Below are 15066 nucleotides of genomic sequence, written 5' to 3'. Positions count from 1 at the left end.
CTAGAGCAAGCTGTGTGAGCGATGATGTAGCCGGATGCATAGTGCATGAAAACCTTCTGCCTCCAGCTGTGACCTTGCCCCCCTCCCCATCCCCTATGTCTCATGAGGCCACTGGGTACTAATGTCACTCAATGTCTGTGATCTTGGTTTTCTGGCCTCATGAATGAAGAAAGGGGTTTGGCTTACAAACTGACCGCAAAGTGGCCCTCCCTTTAGAGACCAAACTTGGAAGCCCCATCTGAAACTCGTCTTTGGTCACATTGCTGCTCAGAGGAGGTAAGCCGAGCCTCCACCTGCAGTGGAACATGCCTTGATCCAATCAAGGAGCTGCTGTCTGCTGTAGTTTCTCTGGGGTAGCTTCCAGAAGCCCCTCCTTCCTAATACTCTCTTTCTCTCTTCTCCCCAGTTTTCATGGGCTGCCCTGGGCAAGAGTCGGCCCTGCTTAGCACTGATCACGATTTCACTGCACTGAACGACACAACAGTCCAGGTAAAACACCATGTCCACCCGTGTGTGTAGGTGGAGAGTGGGTGAGATAATACTTTGTGCATGTGCAGATTGCTATTGTGAGCCACCTTGTCCCTTCAGAGGAGGCAGTGTTAGCCCAATTGTCACAGTGTAGTGCTTGCAGCTGCCCAGTAGGGGCGGCAGAGAGCTGCCTTGTGAGTAATGGTCCAATGCTCTTGTAACCTTGGATTCTTTTTCTCACCTCTCTTTTCTTTCCCATATCATCTGGGTAAACCCCAAGGGAAGGCAATTCCCACACAGAACTGCCAATCCCATGAGCCCCTGGGAAGATGGACATGAGGCACTTGGTCACACATTGTTTCTTTTAATTAGTTTTTTTGAATGGCTAATATATACATGGTTCAAAAATAAAAAATACATATATTTAAAATTATGCAATGAATTACCTTATTTCTCTCCATCTGCCTAATGCCCTCTCCACCCCCTTCCCACAGATAATCACCATTATTAGTTTCTTCTGTGTTCCCCCAGACTTTGTCTATAAATAAGCAAATATGAAGGTATGGTCTTATTTTCCTACCTTTTTACACAAAAGATGGAACAGTGCCTGGCATCTGCTAAGCACTATGTGTTTGTTAAATAAAATGCTAAACTGTTCTCTACCTTGTTCTTTGCACTCAACAGTACATATCAAAGGTCTTTCCATGTCAGCACCTAGAGAGCTTCCTCACTCCTCATTTTTAGAGCTGCATAGTACTCCCCTAGATGTATGTGCTGTAGAGTTTTCCCTTGGTCCTCTGGACCTTAGATTGTTCCAATTTTTCTTGTGCAGTAGACCCATCCAGGTCTGCCTTCTGACCCTTAACTCCTGTAGGTGAGGATGGTGGGTGCGTTCCAGCTGTTTGCATATCTAGGTTAAGGGGTCTTCTCTCCTTACAGGAAAGTAAGGCTCTGAGGCTCTCCCCATCCAAACGTATCTTACGAAGACGCAAGAGAGAGTGGGTGTTCCCGCCGCTGTCTGTCCCTGAGAATGGCAAGGGTCCCTTCCCTCAGAGGCTGAATCAGGTATGACTGTGCTTCTCCCTGGGAGTCACTGGTGGCTGCAGGGACCCTCACCTAAAGGCCTAAATAGAGGTTTCTTGGTACTGAGCACTGGGGCCTACAGAGGAAAGCCTCTCTCGTGGCACCAGTTTCTGATAAGGCCGTGCCTCTTCGCTCATGAGATATTGGTCACTTTGTCAGCTGCCATTTTTTATTTTGCTTCCAGCTCAAATCTAGTAAGGACAGAGGCACCAAGATTTTCTACAGCATCACAGGGCCTGGGGCAGACAGTCCCCCTGAGGGTATCTTCACCATAGAGAAGGAAACAGGCTGGTTGTTACTGAATAAGCCATTGGACCGGGAGAAGATTGCCAAGTATGAGGCAAGTAACCTTTAGCATCCAGTGAGAAGCAGGGCCCCAGGGCCTGGTGGGAAGGGCGGCGCCAGGCTGACCCCAGACCTGTGCACCCGCAGCTCTTTGGCCACGCTGTGTCAGAGAACGGTGCCTCCGTGGAAGAGCCCATGAACATCTCCATCATCGTGACAGACCAGAATGACCACAAGCCCAAGTTCACCCAGGATGTCTTCAGAGGGAGTGTCTTGGAGGGGGCACTGCCCGGTAAGAGGATTGGGGAGGGGATAGCTATAGAGGCCTATGGCCTTGGGTCAACTTATGGTACCATCTGGAGATCAGCTCAGACCCTAAAGGTTGGAAGGACTCTCTACCTCTGACTTCCTTGGCTGTGCAACAGATCACCTGGGATCTTCTTTAAAATCCAGATTCTCCTACTCCATCCCAAGGTCCCTGAGTAAGAGTGATCCTAGACTAGAGCTCTGGAATCTGTATATATATGAAAATTTCCCAGAAGCCTCAGATGATCAACCAGGTTTAGGAACCACTAGCTTTGGAGCTACAATGACTAGATTTGAATCTTGATTTTGCCTCTTTACCTGCTGTGACCCTCGGCAAGTTCTTGACCTCTGAGCCTTAATCCTCACATCTGCAAATGGCAATAATATCAACCTTAGAGGATTCTGAAGATTAGAGATAATACACCCAACTTACGTAATATGAGGCACCTGACACGAGGGTCTGCTGTGAATAGCAGCAGCAGAAAAGCAGTAGAGGCCAGGAGGTACTGGAGCATGGTTTATGCTGTGGGAAAAATAAATTCCCAGGGCTGGAGAAGAGTGTGGGAGAGGCCAGCAGCGAACTAGAAAAATAGGTACATATTAGTGCTCAAAGACGGGTCCTGCTGGGAAGGGTTCCTCTTCCTTCCTCTCCGAATTGTGGACAATACAGAGAAGTATAAATTGGTTAGACTGCCAATAACAGAAATTCCCAAAAGAAATGCAGTACCTTAAACAAGATGGAGGCTCCCCCCTTATATTTAGGAAGCCTACAGGTGGTCAGCTCAGTCTGGAATGGTGTTGTCCAGTTGGAGACCTAGACTCCGCTCTCTCTGCTCTGCGGTTTTGGCATGGTTCCCAAGGTTGTCTCAAGGTCGCTGCTGGAGCTCCAGCCATTCTACCTGGGACAAGGGGAAGGGTGGGAAGAATAAACCCAAACTCGGAAAAGCACGCCCCCCAAAGCTGTAAATCCCATTTGTCAGAATTTAGAGTTGTGGTCACAGCTAGCTGAAGAAGGGATGGGAAATAGTCTTTGTTCCAGGTCAGCCTGTGCCCAGCCGAAAGAGATTACGGAGGATTTTGTCTCTTAAGTAAGAAGGGCGGGAGGAGAAGGGGAGAGTGGAAAATGGGCGCCCGTTAGCGGTCTCTGTCAGAAAGTGGACTGTGGGTCTAAGCCGCTGAGCAGGAGGGGGCTCATTCCTCCTTTCTGCCCTCCAGGCACATCTGTGATGCAGGTGACAGCCACGGACGAGGACGATGCCATCAACACCTACAATGGGGTGGTTGCTTACGCCATTCATAGCCAGGAGCCAAAGGACCCTCCCAACATGTTCACCATCCACCGGAGCACAGGCACCATCGGCGTCATCTCCAGTGGCCTGGACCGGGAGGTGAGTGGCCCCGAGGCAGCGTGCTGCCTGCCCAGGTCTGTCCAGGCCAGGGCCCGGCGCTCGGAGCAGGAGCCTCCGGCCCTGCCCCCAAAGCCCACGATGGAGCAGTGGGGACCCGCGTCAGCTGGCAGTGGTTGCTGCTCCGTTCCCATGCTGGTGTCCCTCCGCTCATTGGGCCAATGGCATGCCGCCAAACCATCTTGTTGAGGCTGAGGAGGCAGCTATAAAATGCAGACATTTGATATTTTCCGTAGGTTTTCTCATTTCCTCTCGGAACGGCTCACTTAGCGTGCACATGGCCCAGATTTGTCCCCTGTGGACCACAAAGTAGAATTAGCTCCTCGGATACTGGAGTTGCCTCCTGTTTCCTAATTAATTCCTCTGACCAAATCCCTGCTCAAAGCTCTCATTCTGCATCTGCCCAGGGTCAGGGGTCAAAGCCCAGGCTTCAGCCCCCGACAGGCCCCGGGACGCTGTTTGTATGGGCCAGTTTCCCTCCCCTTCCACCCTTTGCTTCTCTTCTTTTGGGCGGTGGGTCGAGGAGTCAAGAGAACACTGTGAGAGGGAGAAACATTCTGCCGCCCTCCACCTTCTCCGAATGCTGCACTCTCAGGGGCCTCCACTCTCCTCTCCTCCCCAGAAAGTCCCTACGTACACACTGACCGTCCAGGCTACCGACCTGGACGGCGAAGGCTCCACCACCACGGCAGTGGCCATCGTGGAAGTCCTCGACGCCAATGACAACGCTCCCGTGTTTGATCCCCAGAAGGTAATGCCCCTTCCTTCCTTCCTTCCTTCCTTCCTTCCTTCCTTCCTTCCTTCCTTCCTTCCTTCCTTCCTTCCTTCCTTCCTTCCTTCCTTCCCGCATCAGAAATGAAGGACGAGGGGTTTCCTTTCTAATGAAACTCCAGAACCAGCTTATGTTGCTTCAATTCCAGCCCCACCACCGAGGAGCAGTGTGACCTCAGGCAAACTCCCTAACCTCTCTGTGCTCCATTTCCTAATCTGAGAAATGGGGATCATGATAATACCCGCTGCATTGTTCTGAGTTTTAAGTGAAATAATCTGTGTAACACAACCCCTGGTGTATAAAAAATCTTTGATGATAAGAAAACTTCTAATTTACCTGCCCACACAGTGAATGCTTGTACATTCCAGTGACAGAACTCGGGGCCAGTCGAGACAACACCTAACCCCCTTCTATCTTGAGGCAGCTTTGGCTGCTAACATTACTTAAGGCTGATTAAAATGTGTCCTGAGCAGTTCATCTGTTCTAGAACTTCCAAAAAAGAACCCGGTCCCTGCCCCAGAGCACTTATGCCTTCCTGATCTCAACTAGGAGGGGGTTGGGCACCCAGACCAGTGAGATTCCTGGAGTATCAGGCCCCTGGGTATAGGGAAAGCAGGCCCGAGGTTGCTGTAGTCTGTCCCAGCAGCTGGGAGGCCGGCTCTCGGGGCATACTGCCTCTGTGTGCCCCGAAACCCTGGTGACTGAGTCGGGTGAAAGGGTAAGAGGCATGAGGCCTCCCTAGAGCTGGATGGAGGATTCACAGCAGGAGACGAATGGAACAGCCTGTCTGACTGCTGTACTTCCCACTGACAGTATGAGGCTCATGTGCCCGAGAACGCAGTGGGCCACGAGGTACAGAGGCTGACCGTGACTGATCTAGACGCCCCCAACTCATCGGCATGGCGTGCCACCTACCGCATCTTGGAAGGTGACAGTGGGGACCATTTTACCATCACCACCCACCCCGAGAGCAACCAGGGTATCCTGACAACCAAGAAGGTGAGTCCGTTTGGGCTTTAGACGAGGGCCACACCTGGGACGGTCAGGTCTGCAGCTTCGAGGTAACACCTGCCTTGGGACAGGTGCCTTGGACCATTCGTTCGTCCGTCAGAGTGCGCACCAGGCCAGTGGCCTCCGACACTTTCCCATCCCTTTTCTGTGGGGGAATTCCTTTCATACTAAATCTTAACCAGGGACCCAATCAAATCAAAGCGGATCCGTGGAGCCCCTCCACTCAGTTCCCAGTGCCCATGGGCTGTCCTCAGTCAGTCCGCACACGGAGGGCCTCTGTCTTACTGGAATTCTTGCTAATTTCGTACTTAATCCACATCTCGGTGATTGGATAGTAAAACGTTCTGAATTACTTAGTAAGGTATCTTAACTACTACGTAAATAAAATTGATGCTTTAGGAAGATGGGACTGATCTTCCTTTGATTTCTTTTGTATCTCTGTAGAATCATTCAAATGTAGTGAATACTGGCTCATTCAAGCAGCTCACAACGCAAGTGGTATTAATGTTTTTCCCCAGAACAACAAATAAACAACTCTTGGGAAAGGCTTGAACAAATCAAATTACAATTCCCCCTCAGAAGTTCCATTCCTAGAAAATTCAGTATATATTAAAACCACACCAAAAGGGGTTTTTTACGTAAAACATGTTCTAGATTGCAATTGTAAACAGATTTTTCACACCCATGGATACACAAATGTCCAGCGGAATGTTGTCAAGTCACATGGATATGGGACAGTTCTTTGTGTCCCTGCCCCAGCCTGTAAATACCAGTGGTATCCCCAGTCATGACCGAGAGAAATGCCTTCACAACTTTGTGAAGTGCCTGCCAGGGGGCGGCACCACCCCATTGGGAACCAGTTCTGGGGCTCACCAGTCTGGTTGCCTTTGGGGCGGTGGGGTGGTCTGAGAGGCCCCTCTAGATGCCCCTCAGGAAATGCAGGTGGCTGTATGGGTAGGGAGGGGGCAGCGGGGTGGGGCCTTCCTTCTGACATCCCAGCTCTGCATGGGGCCTCCTCATAAAATGGCAGCTCAGGTCCTCCTCCTTCCCTCTCAGGGCTTGGATTTTGAGGCCAAGAACCAGCACACTCTGTACATTGAAGTGACCAACGAGGCTCCCTTCGTTGTGAAGCTCCCGACCTCCACGGCCACCGTAGTGGTCCACGTGGAGGATGTGAATGAGGCACCCGTGTTCGTCCCGCCCTCCAATGTCGTTGAGGTCCAGGAGGACATCTCTGCTGGGGAGCCGGTCTGCACCTACACTGCGCAGGACCCGGACAGGGGGAGTCAGAGGGTCAGGTATGCAGCAGCTGGGCTCACATTCCTCCCGATGCACTGGGACTTCTGGGCGTTGTTTATGGCCAGTGTTTGTTCTCATTGCCATAAAGGTTGTGAAATATTTTGCCCGACCGGCGCGGCTCAGTGGTTGAGCATCGTCCTATGAACCAGGAGGTCATGGTTCGATTCCTGGTCGGGGCCCATGCCCAGGTTGCGGGCTCGATCCCCAGTGTGGGGCGTGCAGGAGGCAGCCAGTCAATGATTCTCTCTCATCATTGATGTTTTTCTCTCTCCCTCTCTGAAATCAATAAAAAATATATTTTTTTAAAAAAACAACTGAAATATTTTGAACCTTCTGGACAGTTGTTTATTATGGCCAGGATTTGTTGTCATTGCCATAAAGATTGTGAAATATTTTAAATCTTCTGGACAGTTGTTTATTATGGCCAGTATTTGTTCTTATTGCCGTAAAGATTGTGAAATATTTTGAACCTTTTGGACAGTTATTTATTATGGCCAGTATTTGTTGTCATTGCCCTAAAAATTGTTAAGTATTTTGAACCTTCTGGACGGCTGTTTATTATGGCCAGTATTTGTTCTTACTGCCGTAAAGGTTGTGAAATATTTTGAACATCTCCCCGCTCCTCTTCCCACCCTCCCCAAGGCTAAAGACTCTGGGCAGGGGTTCAGGGGGCAGGAGTTCTTGCTCCTTCTCACATATCCTTGCTGGCCCCCCACCTGCTGCTCAGGCTCCCATTTAGGGGTAAGATGCCTTCTCCACATGATCCTGCTCAGGAGCCCTGCGTCCCAGGACACCGTCTGCTAGTTGGCACGAGGAAGCTTTGAATGATGACACCAGAATTCTGAGTATTCTGTGTGTGACTCTTCTCGACTTTTCCACTCCAGCTACCACATCCTGAGAGACCCAGCAGGGTGGCTGGCGATGGACCCGGACAGTGGGCAGGTCACCGCTGCGGGAGTCCTGGACCGGGAGGATGAGCGGTTTGTGAGGAACAACATCTACGAAGTCATGGTCTTGGCCACGGACGATGGTGAGAGCTTCCTCCCAGCCCCTCCTCATGGGCACCTTTGGTTTCCCAGGTCACATAACACAGCATGTCCCCTCCATAGAGGGAGTATGGTGTGTGTGTGTGTGTGTGTGTGTGTGTGTGTGTGTGTGTGTGTGTGTAAGGGGGTGTTAGCAATCCAACCTGGAGGGTTCAAAGGGGTCCTTCAGAGGAGTGTTTTAAAGACTGGTCCTTGGGTGGCTGGCCATGGTTCTGATTTTCCTAAAACCTGAGTTAGGAGATATCCTGAAGCCGAAGTGTGTGGTTCACTAAGCCCTGAATTAGCCTGTCCATGTCCCCTGGGTTAATTGAAAGGGGCTGCCTGGAAGTGCCATGCTTGATGAGTGATGTCACACTATGGCAGGGTGGGGGTTATGATGTGATTGTCATCTGTTTGACACACATAGTGAGTAAAATGGAGGCCTGGGGGCAGGTGAGAGGTCTGTGAAGGGAAGCTGCATTAGCCCACAGGTGGCCAGTAGGTTTTGCTTTGTGACAGAATGCTAATGGCTGTCTGGATGAAGTGGCTGCAATTCTGTGCTATGGTCAGTTAGTAATATCTGCTGCGGACACAAAATGAGAATGCTGGCTCATTGCCTTGTATCTGCCATCCCTGGTTTGATCTACAGTGAAGCTAGTGTATGGAGGGAGGGTCTTCAGAGGTTACAGCCAGGCAGTAACAGGACCCCTCCCTGAGGCTGACTGGGTAGGTCATAGGGGAGCTTAACATTGATTCACCAACCCAGCCAAGGGCACATGCTGAAAAGGATCATACGTGTCATTATGAACAGGGAGCCCTCCCGCCACTGGCACGGGGACCCTCCTGCTAACACTGGTGGACGTCAACGACCACGGCCCTGTCCCTGAGCCCCGTCAGATCACCATCTGCAACCAAAGCCCCGTGCCCCAAGTGCTGAACATCACGGACAAGGACCTGTCCCCGCACGCCTCCCCTTTCAAGGCCCAGCTCACACAGGACTCGGACATCTACTGGACGGCAACGGTCAATGAGAAAGGTAACTGAGTGACGGTGGCAGGCAGGGGCCAGCTCTGCGGGGTGTGTTTGCCCCGTACCAGGACCCTGCGCACATGCCCACTGAGCATCTTATGGGCCATAGAGGTAATGGTCTCGAGGACATCAATCCAAGGCTAATGATTTACCTATCGGGAGCCTTTGGAATTCCACAGGAGCCTTGCAGACCATTCTAGCCCAACTGCCTTCCTGTGTAGATGGAAAAACAAGCCCGGGGGGTGGGGGGATGACTTTCTCCATGTCACGTGAGTCAGGGTCCCAATGCCGTGATAACAGCTAACGTGCACTGAGCATGCTTACTCTGTGCTAAACACCACTTCAGATGCTTTACGTGGATTAGATTTTTAAATCCTCACAACAATCCTGTGAAGAAGGTACTATTACCACATACACATGTGTGCATACCCATTTTACAGATGAGGAGACGCCAAAGCTTACAGAAGTTTAAATACCTTGCTAGAGGCTCTATGGCTAGAATTGATGGCACCAGGGTTTGAATCAGGCAGTCTGATTTACCCTAATCCTCTGCTGCCTCCCATTTATTGAACCCTGGTGATATGCAAGATGGTTTTTCTCTTTTTCCTTATTTAATATTTCTACCACCTGTGTGGTATTTTTTCTCCCTAGTTACAGATGAGAGTGAGACTCAGAGAGGTTAAATAGCATGCCCAAGGGCCCAGAGTGAGTGAGCAATAAAGATTGAAGCCAGAGCCCCTGGCCCCCCACCCTGCTCCCATCCGCCTCTGTCCTTTCTCTTTCTGACACCCCTGTAGCTTCTCGGCCTTCAGTAGTATTTTATTTGCCACAGGCCTGGAGAGGGGCTTCACTAGTATTAAATGGGTGATGACCCAGCATGCATGAGGGAGGTAGATCCAGCCTCAAGTGCCAACAGGTCTCTGGAGAAACATTGCACCACTTTCCCCCTTTTTTTTTTTTTTTAAGGTTGCAGTATTGTTTAAAATGCATTTTTATTTTTTTAGAGAGAGAAAAAAGGAAAGGGAAAGAGAGAGAGAGAGAGAAACATCAACGTGAGAGAGAAACATCGATCATTTGCCTCCCGTATGCACCCTGATCAGGGATTAAACCCAAAACCTGGGTATGTACCCTGACCCAGAATCAAACCATCAACTTTTTGGTGTCTGAGACAACATTCAACCAATTGAACACCCTGGCCAGGGTCTGCATCACTCTCCTGTAAAATGTTCTCTTCTTGCCTGGCCGGCATGGCTCAGCAGTTGAGCGCCTACCTAAGAACCAGGAGGTCATGGTTTGATTCCCGGTCAGGGCACATGCCCAGGTTGTGGGCTCGATCCCCAGTCTTGTGGGGTGTGCAGGAGGCAGCCGTGGGTCAATGATTCTTTCTCATCGTTGTTGTTCCTGTCTCTCTTTCCCTCTTCCCCTCCTCTCTGAAATCAAGAAAAAAAGGATATTTTTAAAATGTTCTCCTCCTCCTCTTGGGGCCAAGATTCCCCAGGAGAGAAATCGGTCCTCTGGTGTCTGGGAACGAGTACATTCAGGCTCTGCCTTCTGCTCCAATGAAACCAGATGCCCAGGGTCCATTACTGCTGCTAATCCCAGTGCAGAAAGGACTGCCCACCTGCTTCAGACGCCCACATTGGCTCATTTTTGTGATTCCTGTGATTTGGGTGTATATATCCAGCACCTTTCCTTTGGGGAGCCCAAATTTGTCTCCTGTCACCCCCTTGTGGCCTAGAATACATTTTCCCCTCCCTGACCATGTTGTTTAGAGAGTGTGGACTCTGGAGCCACAAGGCCTTGGTCCCAGACCTGACTCCTCCATTTACTAACTTTGTGATTGTGGGCGAGTTACTGAGCCTCACTTCCCCTATCTGTAAAATGGTGCCAATCACTGAACCTGCTTCTCTTGTTACGATGGAGGTTGAGTAAGTGACCACATGGAAAGCATCTTGTCTGGCACGTCAGTGCTCGGTAGATGCCCACGGCCGCTTTTATCACCGCGACTTCCCAACACGTCAGCTCTGGCTCTGTCAGGTGTGTGCATTATGGTCAAAGCCCAATGCTACCAGCACCTGATAACAGTATTAATACCTGGTTCTTGGTTTTAATTTAGTTTTTTGACCCGATCTTGTCCCCGTTGTCAGGGGAATTAACTCAAATGTGACCCAGTGTGACCTCAAGCTAGTTACTTGACCTCCCTAAGCTTCAGTTCCTGCATTTGTACAAGGGGGATAGCAATACCTGCCTCCAAGTTAAGGTGAAGATTAGAGTTGGGCTTAGTACATAGTGTCAATTTAATCACCATGGCCACCAGCACCACCACCACCATCAACTGAGAAATCAGCCCTCCAGTGTCCGGGAACAGCATGGGGATAGAGGTGTTTGTGAAATATCCCACGTTGGCCTCTCTACACGGCAGACCAGACAGTCAGCCTGCAGAACTCACCCTGCCACTGCCGAATGGGCACAGGGCGATTCTCCCTTCCGGCCCCTTTACTAAGAGGGGCCCAGTGAGTGTGCAGAGGCTTTGAACTGAAAATGGCTGGAGGTCAGTGCTGACATAGGCCAGCACTCCTAAGGGCAGGTGAGCTGGAAATGTGGGGCTGTTTCTTATTGTCCCAATGATTGGGAAATACTATGGCATTGAGTGGTGAGGACCTGTCATGCTTGGGGAAGTCCTGCATGATGAAACATAGTCCCACCCAAGCTTAAGTCCCACCCAAGCTACACAAGTAGCTCTCTCCCTGAGAAACTTGCCTCTAAACTGAAGGTCTTTTTTTCAGAGATGCCCCTGACTGTATTTCTCACTTGCAAACATAGCCTCTCTCCCCACTCTAGGATTGCCCCACGGTCTCCCCAGAATGATGCCCCTTGTGCAGGCTGCACCGAGCTCAGCTTCTGCCTGTGGTTAGCCTGCCACCCATCTTGGGCTTTTGAAGGCCAGTTAGCTCAGTGCCCATTGCAGCCTTATTTCCAGCAACCCTGACTTGTGTGCAGTTATAACACAGGTTAGCGTCCTCTCTGATCTGCTTAACGACATGTTATGTCACCAAGTCGTGTGCATTTGAATTTATTAATAACCGATGCTCACTTGGGAATATCAGTGCTTGGGGTATTGATATGCTATTATACAGTTGGGGTGTAAACGTTGTATTTACTATTGCAAGAGCAAAATGCTGCAGTAGTAATTGGTAGTGAACTTTCAAATAGGAAAACAAGTGGCCAGTTAATATGACTATTAAAATATTAGGTTAGCCCTGGCCAGGTGGCTCAGTTGGTTGGAGCACCATCTTGTACACCAAAAGGTTGTGGGTTCAATTCCAAGTCAGGGCACATACCTAGGTTGTATGTTCAATCCCCGATCGGGGTGCATATGGAGGCAACCAGTCAACGTTTTTCACGTCGATGTTTCTCTTACTCTTTCTTCCTCTCTCTCTCAAAATCAATTTTTAAAATATCCTCAGGTGGTGATGAAAGAAAGAAAGCATGAGGTTAGCTATCTCCTGGGAAGAACAGTGTTGTTTTTGAGGCAAAGAACAGTCTACAGCGATTGCCAACCTTTCAGACCTCACGGACCACCAGTGGTCTGCGGACCACCGGTTGGCGACCGCTGGTCTAGCAGCTAGTGGTGCTAAGAAATTACTGGCTCTGCATGACAAGACTTTTAAAAAAAACGTCATATTTTAAAAATACTGTGATTATTGTGTGTGTTTTTTAATGTAAGTTGTTTGTTTTTTTTCCTGCCCCAATAAGCCTTACCATGACGGTGAATTTGGCTTTGGCCATATATAAAAAAATTTTTAAAGATATTTTATTGACTTTCAGAGAGAGAGAGAGAGAATAACTTCCATATGAGAGCGAACATCAGAAATATTGACTGGCTGCCTCCTGCACACTCCCCGTGGGAGATGGAGCCCTCAACCCAGGCATGTGCCTTGGCCAGGAATTGAACCAGCAACCTTTTGGTACACGGGATGACACCCAACTGAGCTCTACTGGCCAGGGCCAGATACCAATTTTTAACACTTGCTCAAAGTGTGCTTTTGGGATATTTTTCCTTGTCACCCAGATACAGAGGCTCTTGCCTCAGACCTCCATCATGATACGCTCTGTTCCATTCATGGTTTCCCGAGGTGAATAAATTATCTGCCCACTCCAGGAGACGCAGTGGCCTTGTCACTGAAGAAGTTCCTAAAGCAAGACACGTACGATGTGCACCTCTCTCTGTCCGACCGCGGCAACAAGCAACAGCTGGCAGTGATCAAGGCCACCGTGTGCGACTGCCACGGCCACGTGGAGACCTGCCCCGTACCCTGGAAGGGGGGGTTCCTCCTGCTCCCCATCCTGGGGGCCGTCCTGGCTCTGCTGTGTGAGTACCGGTGCCCTTCCCCCTCTAAAGATGGGGTAGTTCGAAAACCTGGTTCTACACTGAACTCCGGGGACTAAGGGCCACCAGCATTGCCCGTCTCTTCCTCAAACTCTGAATTCCAGGAGTGTCATTCAGTCAGTAGGAAAGTCACATCAGCTAGAAGAGTCCCATCCCTGCAAAGGAGAATTTCCCTAAGACCCGCACCGTTAATAAGGGAAGGCTGACAATAAATGGATACAGAATTATAGATGGGGATGAAGTCACAGTGCTGCCAGGAGGAGGTGACTTTGACTGAGACCTGAAGGGCGAGAGCCATGCATGTGCATAGAGAGTGTTCCAGGCAGGCGGAAAGCCCAGAGGAAGGTTCTGAATGGGGACCCGCTGGGTATAGTTAAGGAACTCGGAGGAGGCCACTGTGACTAGACCTGGGCTGCCAGGGAGGGATGGGAACAGGCCAGGGCTACATCCTGTACACCTTGATGAGTTACAGGTGTTCTTAGGTGCAAGGGAGTGACTGAAGTGTGTTAAGCTCTGGCTACTGAGTGGAAAGGTCTAAAACTAGATGGGGCTCTGAGAATTTGGGGGTCCTGTGTGGTTGTGTGGGGGGGTGAATATTCACACTTCCCCACCCTTTCAGTCCTCCTGGTACTGCTCCTCTTGCTGGTGAGAAAGAAGCAGAAGGTCAAGGAACCCCTTCTGCTCCCAGAAGACGACACCCGTGACAACGTCTTCTACTATGGCGAAGAGGGGGGTGGCGAGGAGGACCAGGTAGGGCATTGGGAGGCCTGGGGTGTGGGGCCACTGGCCCGGGTGGTTAAGTCAACCAACTAACCATGTTACTTAGCTACATTGACCAGACCTTCGCCTAACATTGATAACATCTCGTACCATACAAAATTATCAACTTAAAAAAATAGCCTGGTCAGACATTTAATTAACTCACCCCTAACGCCTTGGCAGGGCCAGACCAAATGACTGGGCGTTCCCCACCCCTGGCCTAAAGCATTAATCTTCATGCAGGATCGACCACCAACTCTCCTCTTCTGAGAGGGTATCTGGTCCATTGCTATAGTCTCTCTGGCCCCGGTCAAGGTGACCTTCAGCCTGCATTTAATATGAGAGAGGGGATGTGGAGACTAGGGCTTTCAGAAATCAGACATTTCTGTCTTCTAAGACCTACCCATGAACCAGAACATCCAACTGGGAGCGAAGTGGGGTGAGATGTAGATGGTGGGGGAGCAGGGGAGTCCTTCTCAATCTCATGCTCTCCTTTCTCGAAGGACTATGACATCACCCAACTCCACCGGGGTCTGGAGGCCCGGCCCAAGGTTGTTCTCCGCAACGATGTGGCGCCAGCCTTTATCCCCACACCCATGTACCGTCAACGACCAGCCAACCCCGATGAAATCGGCAACTTCATCACCGAGGTGAGGCATGGGGCCAGCCTAGGGCAGCCCTATACTCGGGTTCCCGTGGCACAGGGGAAAGAGCATGGGCCAGAGTCTTGGCTCTTGGTTCAAATCCTGACTTCACCACCAACCAGTTGTGTGACCTCTGGCACCTTTGAGTAACTCCTGGGCTTCTATTTCCTGCTTTGTGAAACCCTAGCTTGCAGAGTGGTAAAGAATGGATTAGGAATCATTTATTCATTTATTCAACAAATACAGGGTGGGGCAAAAGTCAGTTTACGGTTTTGAGTACACGAGTTTATTCTTGTATTCTTATTTATTAATTATATTGTTTTCCATATGAACAACTGTAAACCTACTTTTGCCCCACCCTTTATAGTGGTTGTTAGGAAAAAACTCTGGAGCCAGAGAACCTGGGTTTGGATTCGTAAAGGTGCCAGGCGGTCCTGGTGTGGAGTGGGGTTGGGACGTGTGTTACAGGCTGCTTTAAGGATTGGATGCATAAGCACCTGGAACAGTGCCAGCACGGTGGCTCCCAAGCTGCCCTCCCATTGCAGTCTCCTGGGGATGTCAAAACCTGATGCCTTGGACTCACCCCACC

General features: G+C 50.2%; 1 protein-coding gene across 2 annotated transcripts in view; it reads left to right on the top strand.

Annotated features, from left to right (window-relative positions):
* The window catches only part of CDH3 (cadherin 3), a 41773-nt gene that overhangs the window by 24338 nt on the left and 2369 nt on the right, over positions 1-15066 (top strand). For both annotated transcript variants that reach the window (XM_079800538.1, XM_079800539.1), the window contains 13 exons: positions 407-489; positions 1408-1533; positions 1736-1891; positions 1984-2128; positions 3358-3530; positions 4171-4299; positions 5134-5319; positions 6388-6629; positions 7515-7660; positions 8467-8691; positions 12847-13056; positions 13694-13824; positions 14337-14483. In XM_079800538.1, coding sequence (XP_079656664.1) covers positions 407-489; positions 1408-1533; positions 1736-1891; positions 1984-2128; positions 3358-3530; positions 4171-4299; positions 5134-5319; positions 6388-6629; positions 7515-7660; positions 8467-8691; positions 12847-13056; positions 13694-13824; positions 14337-14483 — 2099 coding nt within the window. The remainder of the gene's footprint in view (positions 1-406; positions 490-1407; positions 1534-1735; positions 1892-1983; positions 2129-3357; positions 3531-4170; positions 4300-5133; positions 5320-6387; positions 6630-7514; positions 7661-8466; positions 8692-12846; positions 13057-13693; positions 13825-14336; positions 14484-15066) is intronic.

This window comes from Cnephaeus nilssonii (assembly GCF_951640355.1).
Source record: "Cnephaeus nilssonii genome assembly, chromosome: 20".
NCBI classification, from domain to species: Eukaryota; Metazoa; Chordata; class Mammalia; order Chiroptera; family Vespertilionidae; genus Cnephaeus; species Cnephaeus nilssonii.
This window is presented reverse-complemented; position numbering and strand designations above follow the sequence as displayed.